Below are 16,511 nucleotides of genomic sequence, written 5' to 3'. Positions count from 1 at the left end.
ATACACGAGATGTCTTCAATAAGTTTCCAGACGTTTTTCGTATAGGCGCTTTTATTGATAATACACACACGTAATCCCCTCCTCGTTCGAAATCATATCCTCTGACTGCAATGCACTTGCACCATTCCAAGCACTTCTGGAAAGACCCATCGAAGTACTCGTCACAGATTTCTTCATCTCTTCTGTTATCTCATAACAAAAGCCTCTAAGGTGTACCTTGAGCTGAAGGAATAACAAAAAGTAATAGGAAGCAAGGTCTGAACTATAGGGAGGGTGTGGAGCTTTCTTGATGCACATCTTGATCAAATAGTCTCTGACTTTAGCTGACTTGTGGACGTTCACTGTCTTTGTGGAAATGCCACTAGCCTGATTTGAAGAATATTGGCTTCTTTAGAATGAATCTCTTCCTGAACATTCTTTAAACCTCAACAGAGTATTCCTTGTGATTGTCAGATCATTTCTTGCTGTCAGAAAAAAGTGACAATCGTAAGTTTCTGGGTGGATGTTTTTCTGTTTAGCCGTCTTGGGATTAGAAGAGCCAACATGCTTCCACTGGGAACTCTGTCTCTTGATCTCTTTATCATAGTAGTAGATTCAGCTTTCATGTCAATCACCAGATCATCAAGAACTATAGGATCTGAATTGATCAGATCGACCATCTCCCCGCTGTCATATAACATAATTATTTTCCCCAGCGTCCATCTCACATAGAGGGGAAAATTGTCTACAACACACTTTCTCTAAGATTATCTCTGTAACATCTTTACTTTCTTATATCAATACCTGTCTTGTTCAGCAACTTTCTTAAACACGTTCACTAATTTTTTTTATTTTTACTCCGATGTTCCACTTTTTATTTTTACTTAAATTATTAAACAAATTGCTGCATTTTAGCTTAGGAGGTAACGTTATAAGCTCCAAAGATTCAAATAAAATTATTTATTGTTTGCTTTTATTCACATATCATTATTTGTTTCTGAGTAAGTTTAGTAATATGGTTACACTGGTTATGTTGGAAGTGATATTAGTATCTGAGCGCGAACTTTAAGATAAATGCGAATTAATATTCTTACAAAATGGCGTCATGAGTAGCTGCCCTCATACTTTTATAATGTTGATTCATCTGAGGCTAACACAGGAAGTAGAGCAACCGTTAAACTATTATGGGTTTCTAGCAAACTTAACAAATGGAAAGGTGTTATTTAATTATCATATTAGATGTGATAGTTCAACGAGTGCTAACTTTAATGCAAAATTAATCAATTTTCTTGCAAATGTTCAAACGATTTACTATCACATTACTTCCAAGAAGGCTAAGATGAAGAGCAATGATTTTTTGATTATGATCGTCCTAGCGAAGTTTACACAAGGCCTAGCATTATTCAATTTTTCTCCTACATCAGACTAAATAGATTCTTTCCAAATAATTCAATTTTAGTATCATCTGACAAAGCTATGTTAATATATATGTAAATATATACGCGCAGACAAGTTCCGATAAAGCGTTTATTTTATTTGCTTTCAGTTAGCCGTCTTCCTTGGACAGCGACAAGGAAAACCATGATAGCAACAATTATTCTGGATAATCCATTCCTCACGCTGATATCCATTCTTTCTTTCCCAACATTGTCATAGAGGTTAGTACTTTTCCTGAATGTCCAATGTCTTAATTCTTCGGCCTAATCTTATCAGGTAACATGAACTTTCTCCTGGGTTGGACTTCTGCATTCCCCCCCTTCTAACCCCAAACGTGAAGAGATTTATTTTCAATTCGAAGTTTTTCTTGCTCAATTAGCAAGACTTTCACGTGTTTCCGACAGTCAGGTTAGTGACCTAAAGGCGAAATTGAAGTATATTGCCCATTCATATGCAGGTACACCAGTATCGTTTAGTGAATTTAAATGGCAAAATGAACATTTCCGTGCTATCAAAACACTTCGCCAGATACACGTGACGAATTATTTATGACATTTTTTATAAACTTTAAACCTGGGTCAGTTTAAACTGTATAGTCGTTAATGTAGAGTATAGTTTTTAGTATTGCTTTAATGTACGATTAGAAATTAACTCTAGATTCATTAGTAATCTATACTCACTCGGCATACCAACTGTCTTCTTTTTCGCGTTTCTCTTTCGATCTGTAATTTTTGCTGCATACAATACAAGTAGATTGTTTCCTTTACTCTCTCATATATAGCCTGCCACACCAGCTTTTTCTTATTTAAATCGAACTATTGTAGCCTTACTTTGAAAGACTGCATAGTCTTGCACACTTACACTGAATAACATAAGCAGACATTTCTTGCTCATAATGTTTTCTGTAGAAGGCTTGACTCGGAAAAATGCTCACAGAGAATCGAAATGATTCCTACATGCTTCTGAAGATGGTAGGAGGTTAGGTCTGCCGAAGCATTGAAAGAATAATATCAAAGATGTTAACATTAATCTGAAGAATTTAAACAATAAAATTGATTTATCTTCATCTTAAAAATTCCAGAAACATGAGATTTTTATAATTAATTAAAACTATTCTTTTGTTTTCTTTCAGGTGATTGCACCAAGGCCTGAGGACGTTACAACAAATCTCATCAAAAACTAACCAGGTCTTTAAAATATTGAAAACGAAGAAGACACGAAAGAAGCAGGAAGGAGAATAAAAGCTTTAAACAACTCAAATATAAAGATGATACGGAAGACAGTATAAATCCTATGTAATAAAAATATGTAATAAAAAGTGTATTTACCAGTAACATGTGAAAGAGGACCATGTTACACATTTTCTTACAAGATGGATTTTCAATTGTTCTGCTATTATTCAGTTTAAACTGCGTACCAATTCTCTATATGACTTAGAGTAGTACTGAACGAGTCTACTCCGAGAATATGGTCACGAAACCACTGCAATACACGGTAATGTTGACTGTAGTGTTTCTCGTCTGGTGGACGTTTTTTCTTTGGATGGGTATCACACCAACAAACTTGAAATCAGTGAGATACAAAAGAACAGTTGGTGGCAATCGAGACGACTACGCAGAACTTCGTATTCTTCGAAGAAGCCTAGTGTCAAAATCCACGGAACAATTAGAAGCCAATTCTTCATTGGTTCGTCTCTGTCAGGTCTACAACGCGAGTGACCCGAATATTTGTTTAGTGAAACTTAAGTGCTACCTTAACGAAACGAAGAGCCATTGCCAGAACGTGTCTTGCTTCAACTGTAATTTTCGCTATTACGAGAAACAAACCATTACATTTCATTACAAATTATTTGAAGATCCTAAATTCCTTCACCGGAAAATGTGCAGATTCTTCGAGGATTACCATTATCGCAAACCAGACGATAAGTCATTGCAAAGGATTCTGCGTTGTGTAACGTGTGACCATCACACAGATCCAGAAAAACTGTCCACCTCTATGGCTATCGAGGCGTTCCAATCACATTGTAAATCCCAGTCAAGAAAAGGCGCACATGCATCTTCATCAAACGCCACTGTTCCAAATATCCATCTATTTTATTTCCGGTTTTTCTCCCGACAAGAATTCCAGTCAAAATTTCATCGGACGAATTCCCAACTAAAACAAATTGAGTCTGACGCACATGCCGACGTTTATAACTTTACAAAACACCAGAGCACGAAGATCAGATATGACGAAGGGTTGAACCAGCTTCTTTGCGGTGAGTTGCCCAACTCCGGGACAGGTGTGGAAGAGTTCAATTGCAACAGATCTCTAGCGCACACGGCTGCCTTAAACGGGTACAGGACGTACCTGTTCGATCACACTTGTGAAGAATCGATATCCGGTAAGGTTAAGAAACTATTCGCCAATTTCTTTCGTCATTCCGATTTAGAAGGCGAGAGAGAAGGAGAGACTGATTTTAACGATCTTCCACTCAGTCTCCGGGATAAATTCTGTCGGAAGCAAACCTCCAAAGAAGATAAAGAAGATGAACTGCTTGGAATTTTCGATTACCACCGGATTATAAATAAAATGGAAGGTCGTCACGGCTATTTACTTTTTTCGATTATTCGGACATCCGACATCAGTTCAAATCAACTACAGAGCGTGGATATGTATTTAGCGTCACTTGTGAATTTCTTGACTCGACAAAAGAACACAGCCGTTATGTTGATCGGTGATATCGGTCACGGTCTTAGTCCACCGGGTTGGCAGTTTTTTAAGATAACGCAGCTCTCAAATCCCCCTTTAAATGTAATCCTATCAAAGAATCTACAAAAGTCTCTGGGAAAAGAGAAAATAGAAAATATATCCGAAAACAGACACAAACTTGTGACGTTGAATGACGTGCATAGTGCAATTACTAGTATTCTTAGAACGGATTACAGCCAGGTTACAAAGAGGCGGACGTTTGGCAATGATTTGAACGATGATCACGTGAACTATGGTCTCTTCAACCCACTGCCCCAAATTCGATCATGCGCCTTCTTGCGCGTAACGCATCCACATCTCTGTCTGAACGAAAACGAGGCTGTTCGGTTTGATAATGATAGCATTCAAGTCGGACTGGCTGAATTCGTATTAGGTCGCCTTAACGAACGGATACAAAACGACATCGAAGCCGAGCAGAACGATTCAGACCTTTTTATGCTTTCTCCGTTCGGCCATTGTCGTCGACTAAAAGGCATTACTTTCGGCAATATTCGGAGGTGGTTAGAAAACGACCAGGTGATGACAAAAATGGACATACACGTGCTCGGCAGGGATATCAGAAACTTGGATACCCTCACTGTCCTCTTGTCGATGAACGATAATAGCGATGATCCCGACGTTAAACTTTTGTCCTATCGGCGAAACATGCTTTCCGATGACATTCCAAAAATTTGCTACCGGGGAAATTTGGACTACGATTTATGCCAATGCATTGAGACGAGCAGTCAGAGTGTTGCATCTTGGAGAGCCACCTACCTTAGAATAACCTTCAGCAAGTCTTTCGGTGTCACGTCTAAGTTGGCGAACATTAATAACCAGTGCTTGTTGCTTTTAATGAGAGACTACACAAACAGCATCGTGTTCGAAGCCACCAACATTTGCGAAGGAAGAGAATATGTAGTAGGTTTATACGTCGAAACGTGGAATATGATATCTCTTGAACAACTACCTGTACGCAAAACGATTAAACCGTTTCAGGTGAAATTTCTAACGGCGATCGTGCAGGCTTCCTACCTGAGCCCGGGTCGTTTTACAAAATATCAAACATACTTTGACGTTAAGAACTAATTTCTGTATACGTTTTTTTTTGTTGCAATTAGAGCGAAGATTTTAATGAAACATCTTTTGTCGATAATTCTAAACGGAATCCGTTGAATTAATCGGTGATCTATAGGTTATCGCATATGAGATGCTAATCAGATTATACGGTGTGACCCACTATAGAACGGACCTCAACTATTAACACCCTTTATTAATTTTCTGCAAGAATTAAATGAAAGTTAAGTAATAACTAGTATATTGTCTTTAAACCAGCATATCACAACACAAGAGTCGTTGGACACTTTCTTTACTTTAGAGCGTGTGTCTAAGATGACGTGTATTTAACTCTCTGCATTTCTTGAAACAAAACATAAATGTGCCCATGATATACTTATATATAGCACATATAGACCACGCTATGTTGGTAGCTTCCTCCAGTCCTGTGATGATCTTGTAATTCCATGCATAGCTTTGTCTTTAATGCAGAAGAAAAAACAATCTTACGATGAGCGCTAACAGCTGGGTTGTAAGGTGCTTATCCGAAATCAATCTTGAAAATGATGACGCAGATTCCGGAGTTCTCTTTCATTTCATGTCAGGATAATTGCTGTAACTAGAACTTGAATATAAGACACGTTTACTGTGTCTACAACTCATCGTGGGCCACAGTGTTCTGTAAGTCTAACTGATTCCATCACGCTATGGATCAGCACAGCTGTACACTTCCTAAAGCTTCTTGAATACGTTGGATGATTATCACAAGCTGCAGAGGATCACGACTGCCCTAGAGTACTCACGGTTAACATATCAGTAAAGAGAGATTTTAAACATTTGAATTGATACTCAAACGGTATCTCACTTTATGAATGAAACTCGTAGTTGTAGTAATATGTGCTAATATATATTATTTGATGGAACTCTAATTACGATCAAGCTATATTAACAGGTGTTATCGCCACCATGGTTTATAAAATGAAGGTAATTGATGAATTAATATATATATATATAATTATATTTTTTACTATAATAATTAAATACCTTCAGATACTAGTGTTTCATCCTTTCGGGAATCTTCAGTGCAGGGTCCCACGATTGACACCAGTCAAACGATTCGAACCTCGCAACACGAGACATCTCTGGCTCGATTAGCGAATACCGTATCAATTCGGCTACCATTAACCGCGTGAAATTACGTTGAATTTAAAGATTTTAATTTTAAATGTTCATTTACGTAAGTCAGACAGTGATCTAATCTTTATATGATGATCTATGCATAAGAGCTAAATTAACCGACTTTAATTCAACTGAAAGTGCTCAACGATAAGAAACGAATTATTTAAAGGGGCTGTCATAATTATTTTTTACTATAATAATTACATACCTACAAACACCAGTGTTTCATCCTTTCGCGAATCTTCAGTGCCGGGTGTCACGATTAACACCAGTCGAACAATTCCAACCCCGCAACACGAGACATCTCTAACTCGATTAGCGAATACCGTATCAATTCGGCTACCATTAACCGCGGGAAATAGCGTTGAATTTAAATATTTTAATTTTAAATGTTCATTTACGTAAGTCAGACAGTGATCTAATCGTTATGCGATGATCTATGCATACATATATATATATATATATATATATATATATATATATATATAAAGAAAAGTATATAAAAGTCTGTATAGTTATAAACAACTTTCGGTACTAGTGCATTGTACGAATCAGATGTCATTACTGTTGCATATTATGAACCGGATTTCTTGTAAATATCTTGTATGATTGAACCAAGAATAGCGGGTATTTGTGACTCTACGTTACAGCGCTTAAATACGGTTATTATTTAGAAAGCCATCCTTACCATGGAAAAGGGAGGATGTTTGTTAACTATTCCCTACTTTCACCTTAAAATTTAATCAACAAAAATATCATAGAAATTGAATTTCACTTGAAAATGATATTAAAATAATTTGAACGGGTTTCTGAGCGGTTTTAATATATTCCGACATATTCCGGCCGAAGCATCAGATGCAAGTCGATCCCTAGCGGTCATTTATGAGAAATCTGGTTCGTAAAATGCACTAGCACCCAGTTTTCAATTAAATTACAGAGTCATTTTCATGTGTTAAAATATAAGACAGCAGTTGGAATGATAACGTTAAGAAATATTTGGCACTTTAAAATGACGAATAGAAATAAGAAATGACAGGAAGCAAAGATAAAAAGTATATATAGAAGATGTAAGAATTGAAAGCATTCAAATTCAAAACTTGTAATTTGACAGACCTTGTTACGTATTCCTCGAATTAGATCGATAGCAGGAACATCAGAATAGGCAACAAAATTAATTATTCTATATTTTCGGATCCGTAAATTTCACAGTGGAGCGATACGTATTTATCTTACACATAATTTGTAACCGATACTGTATGGTTTAGAAAACCAAGAAGAAAGTTATAAAAAGTTCCATTCTGCTACTGTGACAAATACATCCAAGGTGTTTATCAGTAAATATAAAGAACTCTAGAATAAACAACAAACATTTTGTCTTAACACCGATTTTTTACTTTCTACTTGCGGACTTTCCTCTTAGCATATACAAGGTGTCCTAAAATGATCTGACACATTTGTAGGTAAAAAAAAAATTAATAAAAAATAAATAAGTTATTTTTTAAATTATTTTTTAATGTGCGTAGAATGTAATTTTAGTTTAATCAGGACGAAATTCATTGATATCAGTATTTATGAATTTTCTTAAAGGAACTGTTCCCGCATCATTTCTTTGCGTGTGTGATATTGGTTGGTGCCGCAAGATCGTCTAAACTATACCCTTTTATTTTTTTCTTGTGAAGATATTTGAAGTCAAATGTATTCAGCCACCGCCCTCGATCTCTTGAGGAATTCAAACGAGTTATTCGTTCTGAAATTACTGCCATTAACCCAAAAATGATCCATCGAGTTATTGAAAACTTTCATGAACATCTACAATCGTGTGTTAGCGATCATAGAAAACATTTGTCCGATTTAATATTTAAAACTGTAAACTAAAATGACATTATTCGTACATTAAACATTTAAAAAAATTATTTATATAATTGTTATTTAATTTTCTTTGGCAACACATGCGTCAGACTATTTTGGGGCAGTCTGTATATTTTTCTTTAAATATGGCTGAAAACTACAATGTTTAAGAATATTTTTTGAATAAAATTAAATATTCATAAAAACATTTCCATGAGACATTAAATTTGGTTATGATGAATTAATATTTTAAAACTATTAAATTTTAATTAAATACCAGGGTATTTTAAACTATATTAAATATTCAGTTAATATAGTGTAAATATTTAATACTTTTTTTAATTAAAATATTTGGTATTAGAAACGATAACTGCTTGTTTCGCTTTCATACATTTTGTTTAAATTAAAATTGTAAGTAAAAGGTTCATAAACAACAATATTTTTGTTAAGAAAACTGTTTTTGCAATAGGGGAAAAGTAGCTGGCGAAGTGTAATGCATTTAAAACTAAGCTTCTCTCTTTTCATCATAACCGTTCTGACCCCCATCAGCCCCCAATTAAAACGATTGGCTTTAGTTTTGGGAAAGCCCATATAGTGACAAGCTTCTGGGACTGAAGTTTCATTCTGATCGGAAATGGAACGCATTCATCAAATCTGTTGCCAAAGTCGTGGGGAAAATGGTTGGATAATTCCACAGCTCCACCAGGTATCTCAATGCCGAGGCCATCCTCTATTCATATTAGAGTCAATTACGTCCTAATACGGTGGACTATTGACACATTAGGACACGAACTACTCTGTGAGCCGTATCCTGCCTTGATAGAATTCGAAATCGGCTTCGAAATCTATTAGGTGATTTCCATTTATTTTTTCTGCAATCTATTTCCTACAGAAGAGACGTTGCGTGTTATTATCAACCACTATCAACGATTTCCCCTACTCTCTATCTGGTTCTATATCTAAACGCAGATTCCATGAACAAAGATTCTTCCCTAGAACTATCCGCCTGTAGAACTCTGTTTTGCTGGCCTAATTCCCGGTAATAGTGTTACCTTCAAGCCCAATGTAAACAAATTGTTGTTGAACCATTTCCTTAAATAATCAAATTCTACCGAACTTACACCATTATTGATTACTACACTTCCACCCTTATTCTCGAGAAGCTTATCAGGGCCTTGATAATGATGATTGCCTTATAAAATGACAAAAAATGTGCGTATAAGAAAGCGTACGTATAAATTTAACTTTATATTCTTAGGATATTAGTGAAACCTGTTCTAAACGAAACTGTCTTTTTGTTACAACAATTAATAAGTTGGTGCAAAAATAATATTGTTTTTATGTATAAGCTGAAAGTTAACTAAGGCAAAGTTAAAATATGCTTATACGCCATATTGTTTTTATAATTAAACCGGAAGTTTAAAAAATCGGCGTGCTGGCAAAATTATAGGTGCCTTAAATAAGTTTGATCCTTACATTCATAATGCGTTTACAATATTAGGATTCTCTTTCGGTTAGCTCCATATATTTTTTACCTCCTTAACTTGCCGTTAGAAGTTGGGTCACATCGGTTGTTTATAAAGATGAAAAAAAAAAGAACATTTATCCGTCCACATCATAGTTTTTCTTAGATGTATCTATCAGAATAGGTGTTATATTTGTTAAACATACACGATTTTATTCGACATTGAGCAGTTGGAAATACAAGAAAAAATATCCTCACTTAAATAAACTTTAAGGAATGGACAGATTGTTTCGTATTTGTTTATACATGTCTCGCCGAGTAGAAATCTATTATTGTTATCTCCTTCAGCGGAAGTGTCTTCTCAATGAAACGCCATGTACAAAAACTAATTACTTGCTGTTTCTCTCGAGTTCTATGAACGTTTCTGAAGTAGAGGACAGGAGTTGTGTGAATTGCGTTCCGTTAAATTCGTTTATAAACCTGTATAAATATTGAATATGCAAACACAATTGATTAAAAATAGCATCTCTAAATTTCTTTACCTTTCGTTCTGGTAGAGAAATCTAAATATGCCCTGACCTGTAACATGTTGATCATGGCCAGTACTACTAAAGAGTAATCATTTAGTATGACCAGTTGCTAGGTTTACTAACAAGAATCTCTTCCGATTCAAGCTAACAGAGTCTAGACAATTGTTGTCATGACTTTTTTGTTGCCGCTTAATGATTTGTAGTTCCAAGACTTTGTATTCTTCCTTCAATACTAAATGTCTGAGGCGCCTCTATAAGGAAGTGCTGACTTTTACACGTCAAAATGCTCTTCGTCTAGGGCGCTAGCTTTACATACCTCACCTTCTGAGCCTTGTATCATAGCATCGCTCCGTGGGAGAGAAATAAACCAATTCTAATTAATCTATATTTAGTGATATACAGAATCTGCGATTGATATATCGTAAAACCCAACAACATTATCTGCCTCATATCAAAGTGTTCGTATCGTTCATAAAGTTTAACGAGTAGCATACTACGTGATGAACTTTATCCTCTTTGGTGTGTCTAATACTGTTTAGGCATTATATATTATTATTTTATTGAAATCCGTTGAGATAAGTAATTTGTATATTTATTTAACTATTTGCGAACTGTTATCCACATTTTCATAGTTGTTGTTTCACCACGTTTTTAGCCAACTAAACGTTACAGGGAAAAGAAGCTTTGACTCTCTACTGTTTCAGGTAAACATTTTCTGAAGACAACGGTTTAAATCCTACACAAAGCAGGTCAGATGATTAGTCGCTCAAAAAATGGCGAGACGACAACTATGGAAGGCAGTAATTATTAAGGATACAATTAAGAGACTCAGCATTCCTATCCCGTCGCAGTTAACCACCTGAAAAAAGGGCAGGGGAATAGTTGGTCGAAACATTATGAAACAATAACAACTATGAAGATGAGGATAACATTCTCAAATAAACAAATATACTGTCTAGGCATGTTGTGACGTCAGCACAGAAATGACCGCCTTTTCACAAACTGATTTATTTTAATATAATCGGCAGGTAGTTGCTTTATCTAATGTTTACAATGTCATTATCTTCATACGTTGTATTTCCATTTCATTAATTTCATACGTTGAAAGAGGTTGAGTAGGGTAGCCGTATGGCCGCCTTTTAGCTTCGTTATACCGCATCTTCATTTCCATTTTATATAATGTCATATCGCTCATCCACTCATCCACTCACGCTGTATATTTTTCATTCTCATTATCACTCTTTGCATTAGCCTTCTCTGCGAGCATATGCAGCACATTCGCAACATTATTACCGTGAAAATAATCACATACACTCGCTATTCCCGGAATTAAAAATTGAATGAAAAATGTAGTATATGTTCTCTCCTTGGTAGAACTAAGAGAACTACTGAATTGAAGTAATCCGTATTTCTGGTGTTCTTTTATAGAACTCTTGATTTTCTATACATAAAAACGATAAGGGCTGACGGTTGCCAAGTGGACACGACATGGATTTGAAAACCTGGATGTGCAAAGATAGAATCTGGCTTGTCCCACCGAAACACATGGATCAAACTCACACCTGGCCCGATGTCTAACCTATTAAAGAAAGCCTAAATAAAAATAAATTTGTGCTCATGTGGACATAAGAAAATAAGGAAACTATTCGGTATTACCTACTCGTTTATGAGAGAGAATTCATTTATTATTGGTTGCCTCAAGTAATTTTGTTCTGATCCAGAGTACACCCTTTCTATTAACTTTGAAGCTTAGGCAAATATGGACTTCTTACCCTGACATCTGCCGGGATAGTTTTAAATATAATTTGGTATAAATGTGGAAGCCCCCTTCCCTATACAATGAAACAAAAACATCCAAAGTCACTTATACCAACGCCATAATTGTACACACGTTCCACCGTGTGACTTCTTACCTCCACAATAACTGCCACCCATGAAAATCTTACAATCCTTGATAATTTAACAACTGTTTTAATATGTCAGGTTTATAGAGAAGAAGAATTTTAAGAAAGACTAATGCGGAATAGTTTAAAGAAGATACTTTTGACAGTTTTTCAAAAAAAAAAAATAAATAAAAAGAAATTATTACTGGGAAAGCTTGTTTTAAAGAAATTTTGCCAATATCCAGAAGTAAAGCCTCGTGTAAAATCGTATTCAATTATTAAAGATGCAACAATTTAAAAATAACGGCAATAAATCCACTTAGTCACTTTCCCGTGACGAGTATTTTAGAGCTATTGGAAATCTTGCATGTCGTTTACAGGCATACTTGGAACTCAACACTGCACATTTGATGCATATCATGGAATGGCTAATCTGATAGGTCTTGAACTGTCCTATAAGCTTCAGCCTCTGTCTTATCGACGAGATGTTTCATCCCTCTGTCTGTTCTACAAGTATTTTAATGGTGAATGCTCTGACGCGACTACAAGCACATGTACCCTCTCGATGTAAATATCCCCGATAAACCCGACAAGCAGCTAAAGCAGCAAAATCCCACCCCTACACAGTAGAGATCCCTAGGTGTAAGAAAGCCTTCTACTCCAATAGTTTTGTCTTCAGAACTGTTAGACTTTGGAACTCCCTTTCAAGATTTTGCTTTTCCAACTGTACTGACATGCAGAAATTCAAGTGTAATGTGAACAGACATCTTGCTGCTCATCTCCCTTCATAATATACATGCTACTTCAAAGTGGCACTATGCCTTGTTTGGGGTGAAAATGGAATTTAAAAGATTTAAAAATATAAAAGAATATCCATTATTCTTATTTGGTGGACAAGATAAGCATAGAGTAACATTAGATTGTACCATATAAATGGTTAGATTGCTTAAATAATTATGGATTTTATCAGGGATTTCATAGGTGGCGTTTATTTGTGGTCACCGCTTTTATTTGTCCATCTTATACTTTGCACAAAACAGGAAGACATAAATTACGATATGAGGATGTCTGCAAGCAAGACATAAGGGTAGGTGGCATCCAGCCAACAAGCTGAGAGCCTCTGGTTAAAGAGGGCAGTCGACAGGGGAAGAGATGCAAAGGCGTATCCTAAGAGGTGTGAAGAGAGTACATACCAGTAGTGTAGAAAGTGGAAAGAGCACAGGCGGTAGAGGGCCGTGATAGAGCTCTTGCAGCTAAACGTCACCTATATCTGTAGTATATATATATATATATATATATATATATATATATATATATATATATATATATCAGAGCCGGTCGATCCAGGATAGGCTTGCACAGGTGCAGCACATGCTGCAATTGGCCAACGGCGTAATCTAAGACGCAGAACTCTATTGTCCCCCGAATCAGACGGATGCACAGCATTAATAAATTGTCTCAGAAACTTATATACAAGTTCTCTGAATTTTTCAATATTTTTTTTAAAACAATTTTATTTTATCGCTGTGTCCCAGTTGTTATTATTGTTACGATTTCTCTCAGGATACATGCGTACTTTTTTGAATGTGAAAGATTTAACGACGTGCTTAAAAAAAGAAAAAGGTATCATATATTCTAAGTCAAAGAATTGAAAAATAAAATATTGGTGAAAAATGTGTTAATCTTAAAAAAAAAAAAAATCCAAAAAGTTGACATTTCGTTAAAAGGATCAGAAGTCGAACAAACAATTCAAATATACAAATAATATACAAATACAATTCAAATATACAAATAATATACAAATATACAATAAAAAAAGAATATTTCTTTTCTATGACGATAATAAACTATGGCTGATATTCATCCAAAGAAAACGTTGTATCTAAGTAAAAACCATTGTTATATGAAATTATTTTTGGAAAAAAGAAAAGAAATGAAAAACATCAGACTTGTATGCGTTTTTATTCTCAAAACTTATGCAAAGTACGGACCGCATATTCGGGCAGGTTATGTAAACCGTCGGCCGAAACGCTTAGCTAATAAAATTGCAGCAGCCGACATTTGGCACACGATATTTTTTGTCTATTAAATTGTTAAATGAAAACAGAGAATAGTTTCTAAGTCCCCTTTTCCATGTTAATAATAACTTTCTACATAATAACGTAATTATTTCAGCACGGAATGTAAACTGCAGAAGTAGCTATTTTTATTGAAATCACCATACGATGATTATTTTCGGTTATAATTGTTTTAATTTACTTAATTTTTAAAGATTTGCTAGCGTTCGAAACATTGTGAATCGTTTTCCGTTAAAGAAACACGATGTTTGCGTTCGACACTTTAAAAGCAAGTCGGTTTTTTTAATGAAAAAGGAAGAACATGCGACATTTGGTTCGACATATTTCGGCAGTTTTCGCAAGCATGTTCGAAATATGTCGACAGTAACGCGGTCCATATTTTGCATAAATATCTTATTGTTTATAAATTAAAGATTTTAGTTGCCTATTAATACCCCAGTACCTTTGTTGAATCTCATCAGCGATTATCTTATTAGTTTATTTCTTCGGACATTGGTGTTGCTTGCAGTTTCTTTCAGCTACCATGGAGAACGGAAGACAAAGGTAAAATGTACAAATTTAAACGTTATTTGAGAACATACGTTACATTTCCTATAACAGCACTATTACTGAATGTTGTATTTTCTATATTTCCAAATTGTTTTTTTTAAATATGCATCACCACTTATCAAGGCCAAGAGGGCACTCGAGGATAAGGGTTAAAGAGTATACATTAGAAATTGGACAATATAGTAATCGTTATTAATGGAAATTCGGTAAATTTGTTAATTTATATGGAACGGCTCATCAAAAACTTGTTTACGTTAGACTTGAACACAACCATATTTTACTCAGCTGGAAAGCAGGAAAACGTCAATAGCAGCAGACGTCGTGACTATGAAAATCAAACATAGAAAGACATTGGAGGCGATTCAAACCTCGTTTACTGAGGTTTAAGGAGATTCTAATTTCTATGCCTTTAAGAATCCTTTTTTAAAGCCTGAATCGCAAACTAGTTCGGGAGCAGCAATAAGGAGGTGGCGGTGGCTGCGTCGTAAATAATACGGACTGACAATTTGGGTGTTCATAGTTCAAATCCAGTTCTTTCCGTAAAAAAACTCTCACATAGTGGTGTTGGTAACCTTCACGTAGTCGTTGTAAGTAGACGTCGTAGCCTAGTAGATGCCCTTTTTTTCCTCCCTGGAACCTCTTTCCTAAAGAAGAAACGTTGCGAGCCTGCCTCTGCTCTGTCGTTATTTTCCTGGCAAGTGCTCGTCTGAGCTCCAATCTATAGTCTCACCCTGCCAAACTTTCACGAAAAACACTCGTCTATTGGAAACCACTATCAATAATTTCCCCCACTGTTTATATGTGCCTAAACCCAAACATGGATTTCATATAAAAGCTTCTTTTTTAGAACAACGCCTGTAGAACTCTGTTCCGTTTTCCTGCTTTCCAGCTAACTGTAACATGGTCGTCTTCCAGTTCAAAGCAAACAAGTACTTGATGAGCCGCCCCCTTAAGTAATCCAATATACCTAACTTCAGCTACTAACGATTACTATGATATTATCCAATTGACTACTGTACACTCGTTTACCCTTATCTTTGTGTGGTCTCCGGGTGTCCATCAATACTTCTTTCATAGCATGGAAGATCATAAATAAATGATGACTCCTTTGTTAAAAAAAAACAAATAAAGAAACAACATGATGTCTTCCTAGAAGAAAAGAAAGGTATTTTCAACAAAAAACATTCGAAATGATTAATGAATAATGCACAACAACAGCAGCAAAGTCACCGTCGGATTACCGTGCTGCTCAGTTTTACGGAGTTCACCCCCCCAGGCTATATCTTCTTTCTGAGAAAGGGCTAGTTTATTGCTATTTACCCGGGACACGTCTACCGAGAATATTGGCGAGATTGCCAAGGCATTTTTGTAGACCAGAGTGGGCTGACATTTGGGTACATATTTTTTCAAACATACATCTGACCTTCTGTCTAACCTTCTGTGTGGGGGTAAATTAATTAAAGAGACTTTAATAAAATTACAAAATTATTTTTGTAAAAAAGATAATATCTAATTTTGAATCAGTTTGTTTGCTTATAAATGCGTTCTCAAATACGTTCCACGTGTTGCATTTTATGTTATGTTTATACTGGATCATTTCCTGAACTTTGATTTTCTTTGTTATCTATGACAATACTTATGTGTGCCTTTTATCCAGAATCTGGTCGGTAACTGTTTTCTTTCATTTTGCTAATTAATGAGTCATCATTTATGAGTCAAAAGTCACTTGATGATGCAGGTTAATTATATGGATGCATTGTAAGTTGAATGATGGAGA

General features: G+C 35.5%; 1 protein-coding gene across 4 annotated transcripts in view; it reads left to right on the top strand.

The window, feature by feature from the left end:
- LOC145247322 (uncharacterized) overlaps positions 1-14,050 on the top strand; it is a 213,978-nt gene extending 199,928 nt beyond the window's left edge. For 2 of the 4 annotated variants that reach the window (XM_080108968.1, XM_080108967.1), the window contains exons 2-3: positions 1,526-1,637; positions 2,549-14,050. In XM_080108968.1, coding sequence (XP_079965094.1) covers positions 2,884-5,235 — 2,352 coding nt within the window. In that variant the 5' untranslated portion in view covers positions 1,526-1,637; positions 2,549-2,883 and the 3' untranslated portion in view covers positions 5,236-14,050. The remainder of the gene's footprint in view (positions 1-1,525; positions 1,638-2,548) is intronic. The other 2 variants (XM_080108969.1, XM_080108966.1) reach the window with 1 other exon arrangement.
- Positions 14,051-16,511: the final 2,461 nt, after the last annotated feature.

The sequence above is a fragment of the Euprymna scolopes genome, chromosome 25 (assembly GCF_053919585.1).
Source record: "Euprymna scolopes isolate OS-2025 chromosome 25, ASM5391958v1, whole genome shotgun sequence".
In the NCBI taxonomy this organism is placed as follows: domain Eukaryota; kingdom Metazoa; phylum Mollusca; class Cephalopoda; order Sepiida; family Sepiolidae; genus Euprymna; species Euprymna scolopes.
The sequence above is the reverse complement of the archived record's forward strand: the minus strand, read 5'-3'. Positions and strand labels throughout refer to the sequence as shown.